The 26,918-nt window shown below is 34.2% G+C and overlaps 1 protein-coding gene across 4 annotated transcripts in view; it reads left to right on the forward strand.

Moving 5' to 3' along the window:
* Nucleotides 1-26,434, forward strand: part of LOC128986823 (uncharacterized) — a 96,945-nt gene extending 70,511 nt beyond the window's left edge. For 3 of the 4 annotated variants that reach the window (XM_054407368.1, XM_054407371.1, XM_054407369.1), the window contains 2 exons: nucleotides 15,472-16,920; nucleotides 21,788-21,911. In XM_054407368.1, coding sequence (XP_054263343.1) covers nucleotides 15,472-16,878 — 1,407 coding nt within the window. In that variant the 3' untranslated portion in view covers nucleotides 16,879-16,920; nucleotides 21,788-21,911. Of the gene's footprint in view, nucleotides 1-15,471; nucleotides 16,921-21,787 lie in introns of all 4 variants that reach the window. The other variant, XM_054407370.1, reaches the window with a different exon arrangement.
* The last annotated feature ends 484 nt before the right edge of the window (nucleotides 26,435-26,918 follow it).

Consider the following 26,918-nt stretch of genomic DNA (forward strand, 5'->3'; position numbering starts at 1 on the left):
ACATGCATATATTTTCCTCTGTCAACCAGTGCTCATTTAAACATATTATTTGGGTATTTTTACTTATTTTTTCTAGAATTAAGTTTAAATCATCAATTTTGTTTTTTACACCTTGAATATTTAAATGCATTAACCCTCCGAGTGTTATGTGTCGTAAAATCGACACATAACACACTTTGTGTAGTGTTTTGTGTTGATTTTTCGACTCACAAACACTGTTTACGGCGAAGGCTCTATGACTGACAAAATCGGATTGAACTGGATCGAGTTAGGTATCGTTTTATTTGGCAGATTCTAAGCTTTCTCCCGAGGTCTGTCTCTAAGCGCTTTTTTTTCTCTAGCCGATCATAATTGTAGCAGACAGCTGGCGTGCGTATTTGTAAACAGCTTGGTTAACCTCGCACCGATGACTGATGTGTTTTATTACGTTTATCATTGTTTTAGTGTTAAAAATCAAAAGTAGTGATATACGTGGTGCATTATAAGAAGATTTTAGGGATTTTGAAGGGCTGGTTGATGATCCTGAAGAAGTAGGTAGTGATATTGATGTAAATTATCAGCCAGATTCCTAGCTATGGTTAGGCTATGCATTCTTAGCTAAACGCTATGTACCGAAATCTGCTTTTTGCCCATAACTTATTTATTTGCAAATCTACTTCCTTATATTATTATATTTTTGGAATCCTCGTAAGATTCTGAACAAAGTGGCTATTTTAAAATATTTGTAGACCTATAAATTATAACAATTTATTGAGCGCAAACATAAATTTTTTTGATTTTTTTAATAATTTTTGAGAAATGTTAACCCCACAAAAATTGTTGAAAATTTTTTTTGTAATGTTTTATATGTTACATTGAAGCCCATAATTTTCCAAACAAAATTATATATAAAACAGTATACTTTACATTGTTTTTAAGTTTCTAAGATACATTTTAATAAAACCCTGCGATTGCGCAATAAATGGGCGAACATTAAGACCAAAACTAGAGACACTTGGAGGGTTAAAAAAATGCATACATTGGATTTTATATATATAGATAATATTGTACCGTAGTAAATATTTGGATGGTCTAAGGTTAGGTTAGGATAAGACATTTCTTTCTTGATCTGAAAAATTATGCCGCACAGTTATGTTTGATCTTTTCGAACACACAACGCAGCAATTCGGTGAACGATTCCATGAGGTGATCAGTTCTCTTGCCTGCGTGTATGTAGATAGGGAGATTTCTCTCAGTCCTATTGTCCCATGAAATTGTTCGCATGGCTGCCCCTGCGGACCCAGGTCGGACCAGGTCAAATTCAGTCCTGTTGTCACACCACCGTTTTCTTGATCACTATAGTGCCTATAAGAACAATCAGAAAAAAATTTGTGTAAGGCTTTTCATGCATTCTCAACCCCTTTCAGATCCTGGACTATTTGTATTTGGTTGATTATATTCGCTTTTTCAGAATCAGCACTTAGGCTAGGGCCACACTTGGCGACTTTGTCGCGGCGTCAATGAATGAAAGTGTGTAGCATTAATAAAGTAAATGGAGGTGGCCACACTAAGCAACTCGCGACCAGCGACCACCGGCGACAGAAAAATAAACACGACCGGGAGCGTTTTTCAGTCGCGGCGTCAAATACGCTCCCCATGTTATCTAACGGCACCGGCTATACTAGGCGACAAGTCGCTCGCTCACACACCCTTTGCTGCTCTATTTTCATATCTATATGGTTTAGTTTTGTACTGGCAATTGTAAAATATGGAAAATTTGCTTTTAAAATACAGATATTTTTATCGACAAAATAAGTGTCATCATTTTAACATGTGTCCTGTAGCATAAATGAGATTTAACTTTTCTGGTAAAACAGGAATCCAAAACCTCATGTATTTTTCAAATTTTGTGCGTCGTCTTCATTGCATTATCTCGCAAAAGGTATGCTCATCAAAAAATAATACAAAAAAGTTACAATATTAAAATATGCCATCCATAAACAATATTGTTTCAGGGGAATTCACATCATACCAAATCAAACCAAAAAAACCAACAGGTCCGTTGTGGTTTCTCTTCCTTTTAGCAAATTTTCCATTTGGGAATAAGCTATTACCTTAGGTTGCATGGTAAGACCTAAACCCGGGACCAAATTAATTTTTTGTTTTGAGGTCCCCAGTAGCAAAAACACCCTCCATTCAAATTCGATATATATACATATCTATATCTATGTGTACATATAGATCTATGTGCCCATTAGCTCGATAACTTGAGCAAAAATTATTAGATTTTAATGAAATTTGGTACAAATGTTTAAACCAACGTTAATTCAAACAAGCTCGCAAATCAGAATGATCAGAGAATGGGGGGTTAAGGGGCTTTAATGGGGTATAAAATTGGGGTTTTTCTTATTTTTGACCCTAAAACATAAATTTCACAATTCCCTTCCAAACTGTTTTGTTAGCTAAAAAAATAAATAATTTTGTCTTTAAGCGTTGTTTTAAGCCTAACATGTACGGGGATAATTTAAACAATTGTAAATTTATAATGCCCGTTTTTATGGAGAATAAACTGTTGTAGTTTGCTTGTTTATGGATATATTTTAATAAAATTTGGAAATATTGTTAATTTTATACTAAGCAACATTTAAATTAACAAGCACACCTCATTAGGGTTACCTTATCTGTACCAGCAAACCTAAGCATTAATTTAAATTCATCTTATTTAAATTGGAAATAAATCCGACAAGTTTAAGTGGTTATTTTAGTGGAAACAAATTAAAATTTGCTTAGTCTGCAGGTTTTTTTGCGGTGGGGGTATTTAGATATACAATAAATAGGCTAGCAACAGCAAGCATTAAACTGTGATTTGACGATTTAGATGTCCACATTGGTTTTAGAAACATAATTTAACACTTTTATTTAGTAAAAATTGTATTTCTTTTGTTGCTGGTTAAAAACTATTACGTGACCTAGTACGAAATAAAAGGGTCACCGGTGCATGTATGAAAATACTGTAACTATATGATTTAATTTGTAAAAGATTCGATTAAATTGTATGATACTCAGGGTGTCTACCAGTCGGGAATTCCGGGAAATTCAGGAAAAAGTCGGGGATTTTGAAAGGTCGGGAAAAGTCGTGAAAAAGTCATGAATTTCGGCCGAATGTCGGGAATAATCTAACCTTTCAAAATTAGGGATGAACGGGTCCCAAAACCTAAAAAAAATGTTCTGGATCTTATATTCCTGATCATTGGGATGGGATTACATTTGAGGGGTGTGGGATGAATCGAAAATGCATTGTAATTACAATTTGTTTTAGTGATGATTAAAATAACCATTTGAATCATGGGCATTCAGTATCCATAGGTTATTGAATCTGTATCCATATACGTTATTGAATCAGTATCCATATATGTTTTTGAATCAGTATCCATATGTTATTGAATCCGTATCCGTACCATATTGAATCAGTATCTATATACGTTATTGAACAGTATCCATACGTTATGGAATCAGTATCTATAGGTCTTTACGGTATTGAATCAGTATCCATAAATACGTTTTTGAATCACATATACGTTATTGAATCAGTATCCATATACGTTTTTTAATCAGTATCTAAATACGTTTTTGAATCAGTATCCATATACGTTATTGAATCAGTGTCCATACGTTATTGAATCAGTATCCATATACGTAGTTGACTGTTACATTAATACTGTTACTTTGACTATCAGTATCCATACAACTTATTGACATTATTCAAATTATTGACATTAATTATATAAGTTATTCACTGAGACATAGCTTAGCCATACAAGTTATTGCCATCCAAGTACATGGCATACACTGAGACATAGCTTAGCCATACAAGTTATTGCCATCCAAGTACATGGCATACACTGAGACATAGCTTAGCCATACAAGTTATTGCCATCCAAGTACATGGCATATACTGAGACATAGCTTAGCCATACAAGTTATTGCCATCCAAGTACATGGCATACACTGAGACATAGCTTAGTCATACAAGTTATTGCCATCCAAGTACATGGCATACACTGAGACATAGCTTAGTCATACAAGTTATTGCCATCCAAGTACATGGCATACACTGAGACATTGCTTACCATACAGGTTATTTCCATCCAAGTACATAGCATACACTGAGACATTGCTTAGCCATACAGGTTATTGCCATCCAAGTACATAGCATACACTGAGACATTGCTTAGCCATACAGGTTATTGCCATCCAAGTACATGGCATACACTGAGACATAGCTTAGCCATACAAGTTAGTACCATCCATGTACATGGCATACACTGAGACATTGCTTACCATACAGGTTATTGCCATCCAAGTACATAGCATACACTGAGACATTGCTTAGCCATACAGGTTATTGCCATCCAAGTACATAGCATACACTGAGACATTCCTTAGCCATACAAGTTATTACCATCTATGTACATGGCATACACTGAGACATAGCTTAGCCATACAGGTTATTGCCATCCAAGTACGTGGCATACACTGAGACATAGCTTAGCCATACAAGTTATTACCATCCAAGTACATGGCATACACTGAGACATTGCTTAGCCATACAGGCTATTGCCATCCAAGTACATAGCATACACTGAGACATTGCTCAGCCATACAGGTTATTGCCATCCAAGTACATGGCATACACTGAGACATTGCTCAGCCATACAGGTTATTGCCATCCAAGTACATAGCATACACTGAGACATTGCTTACCATACAGATGCCATCCAAGTACATAGCATACACTGAGAAACACTGGTTCTTCTAATGTATGATTGAAAACATATATTTCACTCCACTGACAAGTATGAATAGAAAAATTCCATGGCTTTGAATCGAGTTACATCAACATTTTTTTTAAATCGAATCGTTGCTTTGAATTGAAATTTTTTGCTGCTTCACACACCCTTACATTTAATACGGGATTTTCTCGGCATGTGATTCGTTTCGATCGTCAGTGATTTCGCTGCGTCGCGAGTGACAACATATGTTGACGAAGGTACCGTGACCGCGAGATGGAAAAAGGTGTAGTAACATGAAGAAGGGACCGAGTTTTTGGTCGGGATTTATATAAAAATGGTAATGAAAAGTCGGGAAAAAGTCGGGAATTCCATTTGAGAAATCTGGTAGACACCCTGATACTGCAAATAATAGTAAAAACATCGATGTATTCTAAGATCGTCCAAAAACAATCAAAAACTGTCATTGATCCTTATTTATTCCATAATCAGTGACACGATTTTGAAAATACAATACATCTCGAACCCCTATTTACTGGTATGGTAAAAAAGTAAACTTGAAGGTTGAAATTATCGCCTATTGTGGCCACTCTCAGCCACCAAAAAAAGCCAAGTGTGGCCCTAGCCTTAGTTAACTGCATGTGCTTTTCAATTTAATCATCAAAACAGTTTATTTGAGTTTGTGTGATACCACAGAAGATGTTCACGATTTTGCCGCGATCTTGGACGATGATGATGACGTTTCTGTTACTGCAGGAGTCTATTATGTTACATGGCCGCGGGAGATGTCCTTGAGTTTGTCCTTGTACAAATCCCATTTCCGTATATTTACTCTCACCGCTTACACATGATAAAGGTTGTTGACAAACTTATGGGAGAAAGTATGTGTCAGAATGCTGATAACGTTTATTTACTGTAGTTCTGATCTTTACTGTTTCTTGACAATATATATATTAGGCTTGTCTTCCTTGCAATAGATACCTACCTATAGTTCCTTTATTTGAAAATTTAAGGACCGGGAGAACCAGGAATTATGCGTGACTTTTTTGGACCGGGAAAAAACCAGGAATTATGTGTGCATTTTGTATTTTACCGGGAATTTTCAATTTTACCGCTATCGCTCATGAAGATGACGTTTCCTTGACCGCGGGAGACGATGATGTCCAAACTGCCATGGGATTTGTTAGTGATTTTGCCGCGATCGCGCATGACGACGATGACGTATACGTGACCGCGGGAGACTAGGATGACGTTTCCGTGACCGCGGGTGCAGACAATGACGTTTCCGTGACCGCGGGGGTCGACGATGATGTTTTCGTGACCGCGGGAGACGACGATGACGTTTCCATGACCGCGGGAGACGACGATGGCGTTTCTGTGACCGCGGGAGATGACGATGATGTTTCCGTGACCGCGGGAGATGATGATGACGTTTCCGTGATCGCGGGTGATGACGATGACGTTTCCGTGGTCGCGGGTGATGACTATGACGTTTCCGTCTCCGCAGGAGACGACGATGACGTTTTCGTTACCGTGGGAGACGACTATGGCGTTTCTGTGTATTGCTTGACGATGATGACCACGGAAAAAAAATTTGAATTAGGCTACGATCGAGAAAGATGATGATAACTTTACTGTGATCGCGGGAGACGATTATATTGTTTCGGTTACCGTTGAACAATATCAGGATTTTGTCACGATCACGGTTTAAGGATTAGTTTTTAATTTTCGGATTATTTAATCAGTAATATATAAAAATTGAATACTTGTGTCAGGCAATATTACAGCAATCATAAATTTTGTTTCTTTACCTGAGAATGCTCTTTCCGATAACTAAAATGGCGAGCTGTGTTAGCAAAACACGTTTGAAATTTTAGTATAAAAAGTACGACCGGAACTACCTACCTGGAATATTTTTTTTTACTCATGAATTTTTTCGAGACGTAGGAATTGGCTAACTCCGGAACTTGCTAACTCGGTCGTGTGTCGGAACTGGCTAACCGTCTCAGTCAGGAATTGGCTAACTCTGGAACCCGCTAACTCGATTTTGTCTTGCGGCGGAATTCGCTAACTCTGGAAGTCGCTAACCCGGCCGTGCCCACTGCACGGAGCGTTGCCAACCTTTGTACGACAAAATAATCGTACACTGCCTTATTTAAAAATGTCAGTGTCAATGGAGATACAGTAAATGTTATTGTTTTTTGTTATCAATTCCACTTTTAACAGTTAACTAGCCCAAAGAAATTCAAAGACAATTGAAAAATCATGAAAACGTGTATATTTATTTAACTGTACAATGGCCAGTTAAATGTTTATGATTTCGATCTTAAAAATAAATGCCATCAGTACAAAAGAAAATAATAGAATATGAAAAATATTCAACATTCAGTTTAATTGGTACTAAATAATTAGACCCCTACGAAATTAAGCTAAAATACACGCAAGTTCTCAAACACGGAAAACAGATTTAATCGTAATGTCGTAATAAACCAAAACCATTAATTAATACAGTCATCAACTATCGTAACTTTCATTACTAATTCATAGATTTAAAATCAAATGTTCGTCGTTGAACCGTCCAACTTACGTGTACAAATATGATGACATAGACTAAGTTTTTATCTAGGCCTAATAGTTTGAACCAAAGCATTGAAGGCCTACTAGTAAATAGTTGCCTAATTCTAAAATGTGTTGAATTTTTTTGCAATAATGTTACATGTTTTAAACCCGTTTTTAGATTGTACACCTACTAGTAAAAAAATAAGAGAATATATAATATTCATATAATAAAACGTGACAGGGTTCACGATTTATTCACGATTGTTAATAAATGAATTGACTGATTTGAGTGTTGGGTTTCCTTTATATTGCTTTCACAAACTATATAAACGATACAAGCCATTTCTCGGTTCACCGTTCACCGGTACTGAGCTACACAATAGACAATCGCTTTGTTTTTGGATAAGATCAAGTAATTTTAGCTATGGCCACCATTCATAAGAATTGTAACAAACAAGAACGCCTGGGTCCACTTAGAACCAGCCTGGAGAAAAACTCTAGACTTTTAAAAAATAGGCCTACTGAAAGACGTAAAATTAATATTATTTCAACAAAATTAAGAGGATGACCCGGGTTCTACACGATAATAGCCTATGATAAAAGAAATTTGCAAGTTGTATTTATGCATAGACTCATTTTTAATGCAATCCATGAATACATTTTAAGCCTACCACCTTATAATGTATTGATAAATATTTATTTAAATTCATTAGCTCTATTTAAAAATACATTACCACTACAATGTAATTCTGTAATGACGTTTAACGTGTAAATTTTATTATGATTTATGATTCAAGGTTACAAGCCCAGTATATAAAATACAAGCTCAATAATTTTATTTGCAGAAGTTCACAAAATGGTATTTATTCGAATAAAAGAAACAAATGGCGGACTACGAAAATAGATATTTCATAACATGTAATAGATCAAAATTAAATGTGCATTTTTGCTTTGTTATCTTTTTGCATACCAAAAAGCTACGATTTAAGTAAGAAACCCACATATAACACATACTCCCTTATTGTATTAGACCGGAATTACGAATAATGTTAATTAGTACACTAGCAGAGTACCCGTCCTTCGTACGGGGTTGGCATATAAGAGTAAAATGTTTATTGCAGTCATACTCAAGCTTTGTATTTGCAATGGGGGACGACACAGTTTGATAAAATTTGGTTCTTGAAGTTTACGGTATGCTATAGTATAACACATTTACCATAGCCATAATGCTCTACTACTGCACCTAAACAATAGAAAACAAATTATCAAACCTTTGCACAATATCACAAATGATTCATTAAATGGTCATATAGGCCTAAAAAACTGTAAACAATCATACTTTGATAGTTCTCATTGCGTATCACAGCTTTTGTTGCTGCTTAGTTCAATTAGCTATTGTCAAAAATTCAAACAAAAAATGGCCTAATCGTGTTGTACCCTGTTGGTAAACCTTATAACGTTTTAATGCTACTGTATTGCATATCATAGAACCAACTTGTTTGGTTGAAACAGCTGACTAAATTCTTTAATTCCTTTTAAATGTGAATACTCATTAGGTTAACATAGGGATCCATAGAGCCACTGGGGCGGAGCCCGGAAGGACTTTTGAGATAAGAATAGGCTTATATGTTGTGTCGTTTATTTCTTGTTTGTTTGTTTATCTATTTCTCCCGACTTAGCGCTAGTCGCTTTATGTAGGCCTACCGGTACCTTATTATTATTGTTAACACTTAAGCCTACCTCAGCTTTATTGCTTCTTAATAACTGTATTTCCTTATTTAACTCTTCTCTAACCTCGTATATTTTAACACTTAAATTATCCTGACATTGAGAGATTTCCTCCGTTAACTGACTTTGAACTTCAGCTTGAAATTCACCCTGCCACTTTATATAATCCGAGGTGAATGTATCATATTTCCCTTTCAGTGTATTGAGTGATTCACTTTGCCTAGAAGTTACACCGTTTACTACCTCAAATTTATTGGACACATCTGTAGACAAGTTACTCATCGCATTCATTATTTCAATTTTATTTACCTCACAGGCGTTAGCATTTTCATTACACCTATTATCTATTTCTACTACTGATTTTTGTACTTGACTAACTTCTCCCGCTACTAATATAACCTTATTATTCAAACCCTCTACTACTACCCTCATTTCCGCTTTGTGTGTATCAAACATTTCCCTGATTGTACGGAATTCAGTTCTAATTTCGTCTTTGAACCCTTGACTTTCAGACTTAAGGTCAACAAACATTTTCGTAATCAACTTAACTAAATCATCTTTATCATCATCTCTACTCTACCGGTTTGTTCACTATTGATACTCCACCCCCTCCTCCAAAATTACTGTTCAATGGTACTGATTTTGACTGTTCTGGTTTACACTTAAAATCAGTTTCATGGTCTTTATTTACCTTTAACAAGTCATCCATATTCTCTACATCATCACAATGTTCTATGTTTTGCAATATTTACCTCTTGGCTTACATTAAAGGAATCTAAACTTTCTTTACTATTGTCAATCATATTTTCATTAGATATAGGTCTAGTCATTAGGCCTATTTGACTCAAAGGAACACCATCCTCTGATTCCGAACTACTCATTTTTACCACAGAATCCTTAACAAATAGCCTAGCCTAATTAACTTATTTTTAAACTACATTTTACAATTAAAGTTAGGCCTAAAAATGACATAACTTAGCCTATCTCAGGTTGTAAGTTCTTTTTATTAATTTAATCAATTAAATTAACAGCCCACTCGTTGGACGCCATTTTGTGTCGTTTATTTCTGGTTTGTTTGTTTACCTTTTCAAAAGGTATGTTTTGTCTTACTTTCAATTTAAATGTCAATATTTTATTTACTCTGTTTATATTTAATACTTAATTTCATTAAGCTACAGATCTTGTGGGCTGTTCTACAAATAAAATAAACGTTCACTTGTTTATAACAAATTAATTTATTAATACAAAAAGGAAAAGTTCAATTGGTTAGAGAGTATTAAACATTCATTTGGGCGAATCTTAAATCTTCAGGATAGTTCTTTAGATCAACTAGCCTAACTTATAATAGGTTATGTAATATGGCCTAATTAATTTTTAAATCTTATCTGGTGTAGTAGTGTAGTAATGAGATGAACGTAGCCGGACGAGGTCTAATCCTGGATTCGGTTGTCAGCACTCCTGCGACTGCGTAGGTTAGGTTTAGCCACGGCGTCGTCTCCGTTCGTTGACAAGGATCTGCCATCGCCATTTTCCCACCATGATGCGAAGACCGGCATTTTGCTATTCACAGTCACCCGCTTCACCAACTTGACTTTAAGTCTATTTCGTTCTGATAAGTTAACGGTTATAGATATCCGGGTCACTTCACTTTAACATTAAGGTAGTTATGACACGGTGGTAGGAACAAATGATGTCTTTATGTTTTAAATATGGACTAAAACCAAAACACGTCCTTCCGCTACGGTATCTCCTCGCTGAAGCTCTCTAGCCCTAGCCTCGTACCCGGAGCCCCGGAGCATCTGCTTTCTGATTGGTTCCGAAGTCAAGCGCGCACGCGTATTGATTTTCCGAATACTGACGGATTCACACTAAGTTGTCCTACCATTGAATCCATTCTATAATGTTTAGCTTTAATATACAAATTTAATTATTTATTTACTAACCGATATAATCGACCCGTCACAATGTTAATCGGGAATGTGAGCTATCATTATGCGAAATCTCAGCCCAATCCGTCCAGTAGGTAAAGCGTGATTGAACTTCAAACAAACAAACAAACACACAAACACACAAACTTTCACATTTATAATATTAGTATGATTTCTCATCCTTATAGATCAGCTGAAGACAGTTTTATTGTTAGTTCTCTCCGGTGCACTGTCTTTAGAGGTTGTGTTTTGTTTACAATTGTTTCCTGTTTTCAGTCGTTAAAAACTTCGTTTAACCAAATAAAACATTCTAATCACATCTAATAACACGTCCCCTAGTTATAAAACCAAACAGTAAAAAACAAATAATTAAGTTAACTATCAAATAATGGAAACACAATTTTGTGTCGACACTAGCGATCAGTGTCACCGGACATGAACTAGACACGAAAAACGAGCTTCAAAGTTTACAATGGGATGTAAAGTTTACTTGTGTGTTGGTTAGTCTAATGCATTTTCCACCCTAATAATCATAAGAATAATGTTAAACATACTTCCAAATATATTTATTTATCGACTACGTTGCTCTTACTCCTAATTAATCGTAGGATACGACATTATGGTACCGATACGATATAGGTACTACACTTTCGGCAACACTGGCCAAAAATATTCGTGCTTGGCTCCCATTGGACGGGGCCCGCGAGGCTTCTGATTGGGAGTTAGTGAGTTCCGCCGAGGGACCGAGTTAGTGACTTCCGTACGAGGACGGAATTCGCTAACCCGGCTCTAGAGCGGGTTATCGGGTTCCGGAGTTAGCCAATTCCGAAACCAAACAAGTTAGGGAGTTCCTCTCATCGACCAAATTTGAAGATAGGGCGTTTAACATGGGGTTAGCGAGTTCCAGAGTTAGCGAATTCCGCGGACCCATTTTTTCTTCTGGTTGGCCTGGTGGACACCCTGAAATTAGTTAGCTACAAGCTCCAAGACCTATTGTTAATAAGTTCTCTAAATTCAGGTGCTTCAGTTTAAAACTTATTTTTTTATCTATGCTGCTCTGCTGCCCAGTCTTTAGTCAGTCATCAGGGTGATCAGATGACCGAAAAATCTGTGAATTTGTATTGCAAAAATGAAAAACAAGATTTTTGAATGCTTTTCCTCTTTTTTTGGGCGGACTAGATAATTTTAGACTTTTAATCACTAATAAATTGGGGGCTAATTAATCATTAGTTATTTTTTGTGTAGTGTCAAGTAACGGACGTGGTGCTGCAATCGCAGCTGGAGATGATTATAATAAGTAGTGTTAGATGTTTCTGACGTAGCTAAATCCAATCCCTAGGGTATTTGTCATCATCGTAGATTTCAGCTAGTTTCCTTGGCTGCGTCGGGAGTTCCATTGAGACTAGTGATGTGTCGGTTCCATTTTTTTGTGGTTTGATTCCGATTCTGTTCTTACCCAAAAACGGTTCTCTCGATTTCGGTAAAAAAAAAAACATGTGATAATGTACTATAATAAACTTATTTTAATCACTTAGGTATATTTTAAAATTACAAATGCTTCTGTTGGTTGCAGTACTTCCACCTCTTGGTATTGAGTTTTACTTTTACCTAGCCCAAAATATTTGTGAGCTCAAAAAAGAAGCCCATATGCAATGCTGTGCCGTACTTTTTGTTTCACTGGCCCAATACAAAATTTAGTCTTGGGGGAGATTAAAGTAGATTAAATAACATACCAAATAAATTAATGAATATAAATATTTATATACTAGCTGTGTGCCCGTTCTACGCACGGGGATCTTATAGTAGTCAGTTGAAACCTTATTATATAAAGAACAGCAGTTGGTTTGCATATTTTCAGACGTGCTGGCAAAACTATTATATATAAACCTAATATTATGACATATAAAGAAAAAGCAAAACATATATAAAAACTTTGGTGACAGTTTGAACCAAACAATCTCATCCAAACAGCTTTTTGTTGTTTAGAATATGACGTATTCTCTAAACGATGTTTGGTATATGTAGTTAATATTACTGTAGAAGGAAATGTGAACAAAATCACACAATGTTGTGTTTTTGAAAGTTTTTAATTTGATTTCCTAAGTAGGTACCTAGGCCATGTATTCTAGGGAAAAGTACCGGTATCAAGGATCGTCGTCGAATAGGTTGTTATGGATAATTGGGTAGGCCTATGTACCCAAGATACAGTCTTATCGGCCTATTGGCTGTATGGTCCAGCGATTGTAGCACATAGGGGTCAGTAGAAACCGAAAGTGACACACTGGAAAAGCGAGTTTAGCATCATCCGTAAACCACTGTTACAATCACCCACTGCAGTTATGATTTTTCACTTTACGCTTTACACAACCACCATTGAAACGCCGTCAATTTAATAAACGTAAGTTTCCCAGCCCTATACATCACTGTTTCAAGGTCTTTTTCCCGGTTATCAACGCTTCAGAGCAATTTTATACACTTAGAATCTCTATTTCATTTTACACTTTATTGAACTTGCGTATAATGAAATCCTTTATGTAAGGAAAATAGTTTTTAATCTCACTTGGTTTTGGATTTTGCTTTCAAAATGTGATCGGAAATGTTTGCGGTATTTGTAAACAACCTTTAATGTAAACATATCAGTGACAGCTAGAAAAAATAATCTTGATCCGAACAGCTGTTCGTTATTTCATTGATGATTAAGTGATGAACATTGGACATTGGGAGAAAACTTGACAAAAATCGCACGAAGTCGGGTTTTTAAACGTCCGTTGTTTTATATACAAAGTAGTGACGCCATATTTTAATGGCTAAAGACAATCTCGCCAATCCAGTGAATACATTAAAATTATTTGGATCTTGATAGGTACTCTAGTTTTTCAGGAGAAGGCCGCGTAAAATGGCTCTTGGGCCGTAACAGACACGAAGACAGACAGAAATTTAGATGAGACTTGTTTCGGTTTGTTTAATGTATAAAACGTAAAAATAACCTAAAAGTTTATGATTCTGAGCAATGTACAGACAAAACTCTAATTTTATTTATATAGATAAATGAAAATAAAACTATTTGTAACCCCATTTAACACTTTCAGTGCTATGAAACAATATATCGTTGTTTTAAAAAATCTCTAAGGGATATAGAGAGGAAGGTTATTTTAACAAAAAGTAGCAAAACGGCCATTGGTGACCTGCATGTTCATAGGATACACTAACAACCACTTAGCTAAAAGATTCGCCCAATCCGATGATTTTGAGGTGTATGTCTAAACCAAGGATTATGAACACCTCACTATGCCCCAGTGGTTGTAGTATATCACTACAAACACACAGGTCACCAATTATTTGCCACACAGGACGGGATTCGAGCCCGAGCAGACGAATGCCACTGGCCAAGTAACACACGCCCTAGCCTTCTCGGCTATCTGTGCTTGAAGACTGAGGAGTCAAAAACCGGTATTTAAGCTGACGCCACCGATTGCAAACAGATAGCGCTACAGATGGTTGTTCAATGCGTTACTAGGTAGCAGCACCAGTTAGTCACGGACTATTTAGATGATATTTTTTAGTTGAAACACAACAGTGATCATAAATGTGTTCCTGAGACTTTGCTGCAAAACATTAGTTTCCCTAAAATGACTATATTACGATAACCTCGTCCAACTAAATCAAAGTTAAATTCAATATTACATTGTAAACCATATGTCTTTTGATTTTATGAGATTTTGGTCTCAAACAATGCTATCAGAACATAAAAATGTATAGGAAAACCGGGAAAATTACAACAAAAACTAAGTTTTATTTAATGTTTACTACAAATACCGGGATTTATCTTTGTTAAATATTTTCTTATTGTTTTATTATTCAAAATTAGCCTAATTAATAAAATAGTGACAACATTACAGTTAAAATTCAACAACAGGTAATGGAATTAAAAGGCAAACAAAAAAGTCTTACGAAATATGAATTATTGGCCTAGCACTGAAAGGGTTAATAGTTGTAAATTGAGGATAGGATATTAAAAGGATTTTGTTTGTCTTCATTTCATCTGGGAACATTAGCCCTTCTTGTGATGGGAAGAATCTAGACCAATTAAACCAGGAGCCGCCATACGAATGGTCACTGTGTCTCTGCAGTTGAAGGATTTACCCCCGCTGCTTTACATTTTTCAACTATTGTATCATAAACTGACTCACCGTTCCTACCCTTGTTTTTGCTTTTCCCTTCATGTTTTCTTCATGGTTTGACTGATCAAGTGATCACTCAAGCTTTTTTTACCCGTTTGGCTCGAGATTCTAGCCATTCACTCTCCTCTAATATTTACCTAAAAATTGTGTAAAGAACTAAATGAAAACCATACCAAAACCTAATAAAGGTTACACAATATTTACAATTGATTTTTACATCTTAAACAATGTTATGTTACCCCTGCTCGTATACACTTTTGATCTATTTCTCCCTCAAAATGTAAACAAATCTTTTGTTTGTTCTAGAGTCCCCATTATTACAAAAGGAAAAACTGGGATAATAAACAGTTTATCAGTCATTTTGAAAATAGAAGTAAAACTATTAGAACTTTACCAGAACATAACTCAAGTCATCATAGTGGTTTGTTTACCATTAAACGTGAGTGTGATCAATCAACAATACTTGTTAAAGAAGAAATAATGTCTGACGCCGAATCACATGAAACTATTTCAGGGTACGACCCGTTAAATGTAATGTGCTCTAGGGTGAAAAATGAGTATGAACCCAAACATGAATTGTATCCAGTGGATAAAAACAAAGCGTATACAGAGGAATTAAAACTTAAAAAAGTTAAGCCAAAGTCTGAATATGAGAGTGACAGTGACTTAGAATTAAACTTCAAAAATAAAAAAATAAAACAAAGATACACTAAACGCAGAAAAACTTGTTCATATGAAGATAATCTGGAAAGGGCTACTAAGCAGGAAAAAGAGGACGCATTTAAATCAGATAGCTGGAGAGACAATCCAATCAAAACAAATAGGCCTAAACACGGAGCAAGAAAAATAAACCAGAGTAGAAAGGAAAAACTAAAAGTAAGAGATGATGAAAATGAAAAAAAAGAATTGAGTACAGAAAATGTAAATATCAAAACAGAAGACCAAAAGCCAGATTTAGAATATTATGGAGCTGATCAAGAGAAAAGCTACTTAGTCAAATCCAAAAAGAAAAAGAAAAGTAAATGCCAACCAGATAAAGATGAAGATGGAAAAAGTCAAATACATTCAGGGAAGGCTGAAATAAAGAAGGAAGACCAAGCTTTTGAGTTAGAAGAACACAGTGATGAACAGACAAAAAAATATCCAGATGTCTCCAAGAAACAGAAAAAGAGGTATAGACAAAAATCAGATGACAGCGATGATGATGAAAAAACTAAGGAGCACAGGTTAACAAAAAGAATACATAAATTGGAAAAGTCAAAGAGTAAATCAAAAGAAAAATATTTAGTCACAACAATTAAGTTTGAATCAGATAGTGATGAAGATACTCAAACAAAAAAATCTAGAATAATGATGGAGAGAGCTGAATCAGAATCGGAAAGCTATGATACAAAGCGAAAACGTTCAAAGAAGTCAAAGAAAAGTAAAAAGAAAACTAAACCCAAATCAGTAACAACAAATGTCAAACAAGGTTATAAATATTCAAGGAATAAAACCAAGAAAGATAACATTGATTCAGGAAGTGATGAAGGCAACATAGTCAAACCTCAAAATAGAGAGGGAAGTAGTGATTACTATGTAGATAACATAGAAACAGCAGTTAAAGATCAGCCTACACTTGAATGTCATCAAAATGTTGGTCATCAACAATGGAATGTAACACGAATTAATTTTCATAAAAGTTCCATTTCCTCCAAACATGATAGGGAGTAACAGAATGACAAGGAATTTTAAAATTATATTTATATTTATTAGGTAAGAAGCATATACAATACAATTATTTCCTTAATTGTAGCTTACTCCTGGCTCTGTTGTTATATGTCTTATTTTCCTTGTGATTTGTTGTTGGTGTTACTACTTGTCAATAATGTATGGGTCCAAAATCTTAACAGTCTTACAACTCATTTCTTCTTTTCTTTCTCCGTGTGATTGTTCTTCATGTTTTGCTGTCAATACTTGTTAATTGTTGTTATTGGCCGTTTTATTTTACCTTCTTCTTGAAGTACCTGTGTGGTTGGTGTTTAAATCTCGTAATTTATTGGTTCTTGGCTAGAAAATGTTGATTTAGTTTCCCATAGGAAGTGCAGGTTTACCTGTACAATGGGTGAGTCTTCTATACAAGAAACCCATTTATACCCACACAAAATTGTACGTAATATTTCATGGCAATTGACCACTTGGTTGATCACAAAGGAAGATGGGAATGGTAATAATGTATGATGGGGTTGGTAACACATAGTCTCAGTAAAAGTATGTTTTAAAAATACTGGAGGGTAAGAATCTAGCTAATACCTTTGACTATTAATACTAATACACTGGTTATAAATAAACTGGCTAAGCCTGCTCAAGAAAGGTGCAGGAAGGGGGAGTCATCTTAATTTTAGGTTTGTAGGTCCCTCCAACTGATAGGAAAGTTCCCATCTTGGGAGTTGAGAGAGGTTGCATGGTTGAAGACTGGTTTAACATCTTGTCTGTGTCCTTTCATACAAGTACAAAGACTGTGGGTGGTTAGTTAGATCTACTTATTGGGCTGGGCATAGTCGGCACTAAAATTAATTGTCAAACTAAATATTTCTACTCTATGCAATATGTGGTTTTTCTTAGACCAAATTTCTTAGATCTAAATTTCTGATACTTTGATTTATTTCTGATGGTTTGTTTGAGTTTCATAATACCTATTTGCTGTCGTCATGTTTTGCTTCACACGTTCAATTCAAGACAAGTGCATGAAATTCTATGTTACTTTATATTTTGATATCTGTAATTTTACCTTTTTTTTAGTTCCGATTTGGCAAGTTAAAATTTTAAACTGGGAAGTTGGTTTTCTCATATTGTTCGGTTTTCATTAAACAACTAGGTGAATCGCGTTGAAATCGACATTTACTCTTGACGTTTTACGTAAATTCAGCTAACTGCGATGGATAGAGGTAAATTATTAAAATCTTAGTTTAAAAATTAAGGGAGGATAAACATAATTATGAGTAAGACGATTGTGTACCTTAAAAAAACGTGGTTAATGAATTCGTTGAATTCAATATTTTCTGTCCTTTCATCGGCTTTAGGTTTCCCAAAAGGCAATTCAGGAGTCTTACAATTGTTTCTTGTTCATGACATTTGTTCATGTTAAAGCCTCTTTCACTATATGGGGAAAGGAGTTCATATAATTGGTCTGTCATCTGACGGAAAGAGTCAATATTACTAAAATAATTGGTTCCATCTGCTTTAGGAAAATCATTCAGATCGTATTTGGATTGTATAAGTGAATGAATGAAATGAAATGAAATGTGTTTATTGTCCTTAGAATTTTCACAAATTATTGACAAAGTCATACAACTGCTAAGGTTTATAGCATAGCATTTTTTTCACCATCTTTGGTCATAAAAATACAGAATTTTATCAGCAGGAGGCATATGAAATCTGTTTTTTTATTTGATAAATTTATCTGATTCTCCAGAAAGCAGTAACATTCTTACTTCAATGGGGGTCTAAACAATTTTGATTCCTTCTCTTGCCACATCGACCAATGTATTTCATCATCATGTACTTATTTGCTAATTGATTAACCTCTGACTTAGTTTTGTGAAATCGTGCCATGAGGATGCTGTCAAAATTGAACTTTATTGATATGCTAGGGGCAAATGTCTGTGCCGTATCGATCACATAAGGCTGTGCATGTATTTTTTGGATGGGATGGACCATAATTGAAGTGAAATGGCCACAAATCTTAAACATTTGCAGAACCACATCCATAACCTAGTTCGGCTTTGTTGGCAACATATAATGCAAATGAGATGAGATGTGAAAGCACTGTTTTATTTCCATGTGTATGTAGTGAGGTGTAGATGTGTTGTTTAACATAGCTTGATGTGTACATCAAAGTAAAAACTCTGTACAATTTTTTTTTAATACCACCTGAATTGCTCTTAAATCAACTTCTTCAGCAGCATATACTTATGACACAAAAACCATAGATTTAACAAACTCTGTGGTTAGTCTCTGCCAAAATTTGAATACAGCTCACATCTTCAACGTACTACTCTACACTTGCATGGCTTTTATTGTATGACACAATTTTCTACCCGATTATCGAAAACTTTTATGCTAATAATCTCACAAACCTCTTACGATTTTTCTTGAATGTAATAATAAATGATTATTGAAAGTAGACCAAAAAAAGCAAACGCCAACCCCTACAATAAATATAACCTAACCCGATAAGGAATAGTTATCTGTTCCTTTAAAATTGATATGTCCCACTGATTTCATAATACAATAATTTCTAAGTGCATTAAAACATAGATTTTTAACAAAAAAATTAAAACGTATCATAAATTCATCATTTTATTCAAACTATAAAAAACTTGCCAGTGGAAAATCAATTTTATAATCATAAATAATAACGTAAACATTTGATTTTGACAGATTCAGTAAATGCTTATTACAATTTTAATATTAACAGCGGTTTCATTAAAAAGTAGTGTAAAATTATCCATATGGTCGTAATGTAAACAAATCTGCTGAGGGGACTTTCAAGGCCTCTGGGGCAGAGCTCTGAGGGAATTTACCTCGTTTCTCTTTTGATGGCTCATCTACAGACCAAGACATTTCTTATGAGACCCCTACCAAGTTTCTACGCCCAGCCGTTCTCTGAAATTAGCTGTGACAAAAACCTGTTTTCCCCCATAAGAGTAACATGGGATGGGAATTTAAAGGCCACTGGGGCAGAGCCCCAAGGGAATTTACCACGTTTCTCTTTTGATGGCTCATCTACAGACCAAGCCCTTTCTTTAGACACCTCTACCGAGTTTCTACGCCCAGCCGTTCTCTAAAATTAGCTGTCACAAAGAAAAACAGTTTCAAATTAATATATAGATTAGAAGTAATATACATGTGTTTGCAATATGATAATGAAGTCAAATGAGTTGCCAAGTTTGAACAAAATATATCCATAAACAAGCAAACTACAACAGTTAACTTATTCTCCATAAGAATAACAGGGAATTTTAAATTTACTATTTTTATAATAGTCTCTGTAGCCAATAACCGTACAAAAACACTTCAATATAGGTACTAAGTTATTCGTTTTTTATGCTGTTTAAAATGGTTTAAAGAAAACATTGTAAATTTAATGTCTTAAAGGTCAACATTGAGAAAAAAAATTTACCCTATAAAACCACCAATAAACCCATGGTTCGATCATGCTGGTTCGCGAACTCATTCAACTCTATCGTGCTTCTAATCTATGCCTTGCTCATGTCCTCAGGTTTAAATTTTGCACTGCAAATTTTACTAAATGGAGGCCCAATGATCATTATTAATAAGGTTTACTTTTGGTGATGGTATGTTTATAATATTTTTACAAAGATTATTGCAAGTAAAATTTGGTTTCACTAATAAAATCATGACTGTATAATGTTATGAAAAGCATGTATGGTTGCCAATAGAAAAGCAATATTAGGTCTTGGTAAACAATTTGGTGTTTTGTACATTTGTCCTACTTTCGTCATGAAAATATATAAACTGTGTTCACAGTAAAATCAAAAGCGTTCAAATGGCAAGACATCATCATCATATCCTATAATCTTTAACATTAACCTCTTCTTCTGCAATCATGGAATCGTTATCATTGTCTCCTGCAATTTTGGCAAAAGTGTAATGTTTTGTGCTCATAAAATTGTTGCCCACGTTTGCAGCCAACAACTGTACTTTTCCACAGTTGAAGGAAATTATTGCACAACCAAAACTGATATTTTCCATCAATTCTTTTGGTTTTGGTATATTTTTTGTAAAAATTGTAGCCTAAAGCTAAAAATTTACTTAAAAATTAAAACGCTGGTCCATCCTTAGTTTTAATACATTGAAATGTGAATTTAAAGTTCATTCCTTCAATTAAAATTTCTTTGGTCCCTAGAACTACCACATTTGATTTTGAATGATTGCAATTTTTTCTACCGTTTATGAATAGCAACGGTAGTTTAACTTTTAGTTATACAGTTTAGTTTAACCAAAACCTTTGACTATCAATACCAATAGCCAATACTAAATCTCTGCACAATGTAGCAATAATACTGCTCACCACATAAGCCAGTCAAAGTCATTGCATACGCCTTTCCCTACACCTTCACCACCCTTAATGTCGGCAACACCATTTTGCCATCGTCAGATCTCTACCTGCTATCGCGTTGCGTTCATAAAACCTTGTTTAGCCCATCAGTCACACATCTTACAGACCTGTTAACATTTTTCAGTGTCTTATTTCATGTGTAAGTGTTGAAATTGTTTATGCTTGTAAAATCAAGCAATTATTATGTCACTATAAAATATAAACCAAACTTTTTAACCTGCTTAAAAAATATAGATTTATTAAATCCTTTTATCTACTGAATACATGTGTTTCCGAAACAGTTGTGGAAATAAAAGTGGGACTTGTCAATTTTAAACCTTTTATGTCCTGTTAGGCCTAACTTATCTAATTTGAATTTTTCAATATCCTTATTCCAATTTTTTTTTTTTTTATTGCCCTAGAGTTAAAATCAACTAAGTAAACCCATATTAAAGCTTGCCCAAATTCAGTAAATGGGTTCTCAATCATATTTACAGTGTGAATTTATTATTTTTTCAGGAGAGAGTTCCAGAAGCAGAGGGCAACAGAGATGGTAATCCCTTTTTGCGTGTCAAGTACAGAGAGTCAATGCACCTTGTTGACATAGATAAAGAAACTGCTTTGCTAGTCCTGGGAACTGTAAACAGTTTCATGGATCCAACAGCTAAAAGCCTCAACGCGAAATATAACTTTGAAATGGATTACAGAAATGCTGAGAAAACTGTTGGAAATGTTGTGTGTGTAAAAAACAAAAATCCTAACTACGACTATGTGTACATTCTTATTGTGACGGAAACTGAAAAAGACACAATCAAATTCTCAAATTTGGAATCCTGCTGTAGCAATCTGTCGAGGATGCTGCGTAAAGACCAGTACAGGTATGTCGGCATCGAGTATCCGCAGGGGTGGTCCGAAGAGAAGACATTTTTTGAAAAAATCCTAACCCTTTTCCGTACTACCCTGCCAAAGTCAATGGAACTATGGGTGTGCTTTCCCCAGCCGGACATGGATTTCACCAGAGCAATTGTAGTGAACAAAGATGTGAGAGTAAAAGACAACAAAGACAATAACAGTGCTAAGTAAGGGTATTGATATACCACAGTATGTTGACCAAAGAGTTTGGCTGGCACACTGGTGCTTTTAACCAAAGACTGTTTAGTTTCCTTTACCACGAGTATTTTTATCCAAAGTGGATTTTATTATTATGGCATTTTTATCTTCACTGTGACTTTTTCTTGTAGCGTAAGCGTAAGACTTTTTTAAAAGGTGACATCATGCACGGGATTTAAATACCGACAGTGTACTTTAAGAGTCCACATAAGCATTTAAGCTTCTTGTTCTTTAATTTTATTAGTATATTGTTAAATTCTATTGTGGTATTTTTACTATACTGAATATTTAGCTTACTCTTGAACATCTTCGACAAGCATTAAAAAATCTTTAGAAATCCTCATTATTTATTTCAGTTGCTTTTAATTCTGTAAAGATGGATATCATTTATATAATATGAATTAATTTCTAAAAACTTCTGTCCTGAGAAAAACATAAACGAGTTGTTAATTCAGACTTCAAAGTGGCCCAATTAAACTCCCCATGTAACTAAAAATATAATTGTTAACGTAAAATACTGTGGAAAGAAATTCGTTAAGATTGTTAACTGCAAGTATGATGCCTCCTTTTAAATTTATTTCAGTAGAAAAGTGTTATATCATTTGTGCAATGTTTTACTATTAATATAGGTAACCTTGATTAGTAAAGGTGTCATTTTTCAACTATATATACCTCTATAATTATAGACCTATTGTTTTGTTGCTTATCCTATTTACATTCAAGTGTACTTCAAGTGTTCAAGCAATATAGTATATTGGTTTCATATTAGAATACATTGTTGCCTACTTGGGCCATCAGCTGAAGTGCCTGAAGTTAATGGTGTCCTTACATTGATTTACAATTTTGAAAATTAAATTTTCATCAGTTCCTAATGTAACAGCAGCAAAAGATTTTATAACGGAATGTAGAATCAGCATTTTGACTGATGTTGTAACTGGTGGGTTTTGTTTCAACCAGATACAAAATATGGGATGTCATAAAAATTTATTTCATTTTATTGTAACAATACATTTTTGGTATAAATTTAGTACAAAAGTTAAAACCTATTGACTTACCTGTCTTAATTACAATGTAAATTTCTCTTTGGGACACCATTAAGCTCACATTATTCAACACGAGTTGCTTGGTTTCAATAACACAGCAATATAGTAGTTTTATGAAATATAGCAATTCTGAGACTGTCTTTTTGTATTTTTATATTTATAAAACATGCACAGTAGAACCTCAGTAATCTTTAAATGGGCAGCCTTAATTTTATATGGGTAATTTTTTTTTTTAGACAATATTAAGCTGTATTGATTGAGGTGCTGAATTATTGAGGTTCTATTGTATTTTGGCAACTAAACCGAAGTAGCCTCATGTTTTTATTTTACAAATAGTTACTACAAAGGTATTTTTTCAAGATTACCTAACACATAGCAACGTTTTTTCCCCAAACGGATCTCAAACCTGTCGCACAGTTACAATATGCACTGTCTCAATTGACAATACCATCTGTGAATTCAGTGCCTTTGTATCGTAGTTTTCCAGTTCCTAGCGGTATGTGATTTGTAACGGCTGTGGTAACATTGCTAATTTGTAAATTTATTTTTATTTTTGTAGTTGGTGTTTTCACTGCTCAAAAGACTGGCAACTAACATTACAATATACTTAGTCAATGTAAACTCAATTTAATAACTAGCTCCGTCAAAAACAATTAAGGCACTGGTAGTAACTTTTGCCAATTTATTTTTGTTCATGTTGTAGTTGATCTTAGCCTCCTCTAACACAAGGCCAAAACAACACATGGCCAAGGTTGGGGGGTTGTTGTGATGCCTATTGCCATGGTAACAACAGAAATAACAGAAGTGTAAACAAAAACATTATAATTTAAAGCAACAGCTGTTTCGGTTTGATGGATAAGCAGTGTTGCCAAAGATATATTTGTACAATATATTGAAAATGAATTAGTCTAAAACTAACAAATTAAAAAATAGCCTAAGCTATTTCTTTCCTTGCATTAAAAATTAGCATCATCGTTGGTTCAAAAAATGCACAGTACAGTGGTGAAGACACCAAATAGTAGGCGCAAACAAATTATATGTTACCTTTTGTGCCATCTTTGTTTTTGTTTAAGGAGATTACTTTTGAATTGTCTCTCTGTAAATAGATTTAGTGTTAGTGAAAGTTTATTACATTCAACTCAGTATTGCTCAAGTTGGTTTATTAAAAGTTGTTATCTCTTGCCTGAGTATTCAAAGGTCATCAAAGGACATTGGTTAAGTTTACTAGAAATTTATTTTAAAATGTGGGGTAGTGTTGTAAGTAGGCCTACCGGTAACGATTATTTATCAAATCAACTTTTTTCCAAATTCATATAGAAACCCAATAGATTGGGGAAAAAATTAATTTACAAAGAAGTCGTACACAACCCCTTACAAACCTAAAAGTGTTAAATGATACTGTATGATATTACCAATTTAGTGTTATAATTGGTAAGACATCTAAATTATTAAATGTAAATTAAAAGTAATTATTATAAGTGGTAATCTTGATAATTTTGACATGACTTGTTGTTTTTTCTGTTGAGAAGTGTCTAAAATTACTTTAAACAAATAATTACTCTATTCTGAAGTTATTTGTGTGTATTCTCTCCAAAAACTGGCTTATATTGACAAAGCTGGGTTGAATTTTGATTTTAAAAAACATCCAAAGGAAAAATTTGGCTCCCAAAAACAATATTTCGTAAAAAATTTCTCTAGAGCTACCCTGTATGGATCCTGTCTCACTGACTAAATAGTACTGTTAACGTTTCATGATCTTTAAGTAAATTTTGTTGTCTAAACTATAATCTTGCTTGGTATTTTAAATATCTGGAATTGAATAATGCAAAAACTTCATGAACAAAATTTAATGATTTTGACCAACATATTTTATACATTTAAATGGTTTTATTTACCATGCACAGTTCTAATCCATAAATATATAGTATTATTGTTAGGGTTCATAAAACATTGTAAGTTGCAATGCCTTAAAAAGATATTTTTTGAACATCTTTTGTAGAATAAAACCGACCAACTATATTCCTATTTTGTAACTACTTTATCCTGATGTATAAAACAGTATTTATGGTGCTAAAACTGATATTTAACTCTAAAATGTGGAAATATATTTGTGGTTGTTTCTGCAACTAAATTTGTGTAATTTTTATCTGCTTAGTTGAGCAACTTAAATATGTAGTTATGAAAAAAAATTTTTGCTGCCAAATTAGATTTTTTTATGAGAGTATAATATGTAATAGACTGTTTATATGAACTTGGTAATGTACTGTATAAAACATAACTTATACTTCGAGAAAATTATTATAATTACCATTCCAGCAACTTTTAAATTGAAATTAGCTATGAGTATTTAAAAAAAAAATAAATATTAGTTGATTTGTTGTACTATTAATGAGGAGAACCACAATTAAATAATAACGAAACGTAGACATTACTAATATTAATGCTTTATAAAATTAAAAACCTGATTTAATGTTGCATAGCTAGTTTTAATTTGTTTTTCAAGCTCACGTAATGTCTGCAGTTGCAACACAAATTTAACCTAAACTATACTGTGTATAGTTGCATAACAAACACAAATTGACTTATTTTTCATTGTATTACATTTTGAATTCATGAAAATTGAGAAAAATGTCATCTACACTGTTTTATTTCAATTATTGTGAATTTTTCAAATTTGTAATGCCACTAAAGTTTTATCACACTGATATGGTTTATTGCATTTTTCTCAATTTTTAAAAGACAGCTTTGCATTTCCAACTTGTATATATCTATTACTATGAGTTACATGAGTTATTTATGTGCATGTATTTGCACATTTACCTATTATATATTTTATGACCACCATTTATGGTTGCAATATTGTTCGTTATTCAGTTTAGTTGATATTTCAGTAATGTATTTTCACATAGTGTAGTCTCACTATTGATTTTAGACATGTGTGTCGTTACTTTTTCATTCATAAAATAAATACAAAACCAACTAAAAAGTTTTCAGCAATAAAAAATTGTTTTTATTCATCTGTTTATTATTTTCCAAATGACCCACTCTAATTTTTAATTAAACATCCGATTTACAAACTTAATGCCGACATTTTCCATCAAGTTTATTTTAACAAAGTTTTCACAATATTTTATGATCTGAAATTTGGTCCTGTCATAGACAAATAGAATAAATATAGACTGTCCAAGGAAGGTTCCACGATGTGCTGCTAGAGTGCTCAGTGTTCGATTCGCTGCCTTCGTCCGAATCTTCGCCGTATGCTATCAGCAGACGCTGCAGCTATGTGGGCTGCAACTACACACGGCACTCCTAGCAGTGGACCAAGACCCCACTACACTACAGGCCGGAGTCAAGCCGTGGTGACGTCACACAAGTCGCCGAAACTCAGCGCCAGCAATACACGGGGATAAAGCGGGTTTTGGTGTCGCACTTTGATAAAACTGCCCCTGATCGTCAAAATGAATTAGTAAAATATATGTATTATATGCCATTGTAAT

This window comes from Macrosteles quadrilineatus, unplaced genomic scaffold, assembly GCF_028750875.1.
Source record: "Macrosteles quadrilineatus isolate MER2022 unplaced genomic scaffold, UCM_ALF_1.0 Scaffold_2__2_contigs__length_208266976, whole genome shotgun sequence".
In the NCBI taxonomy this organism is placed as follows: Eukaryota; Metazoa; Arthropoda; class Insecta; order Hemiptera; family Cicadellidae; genus Macrosteles; species Macrosteles quadrilineatus.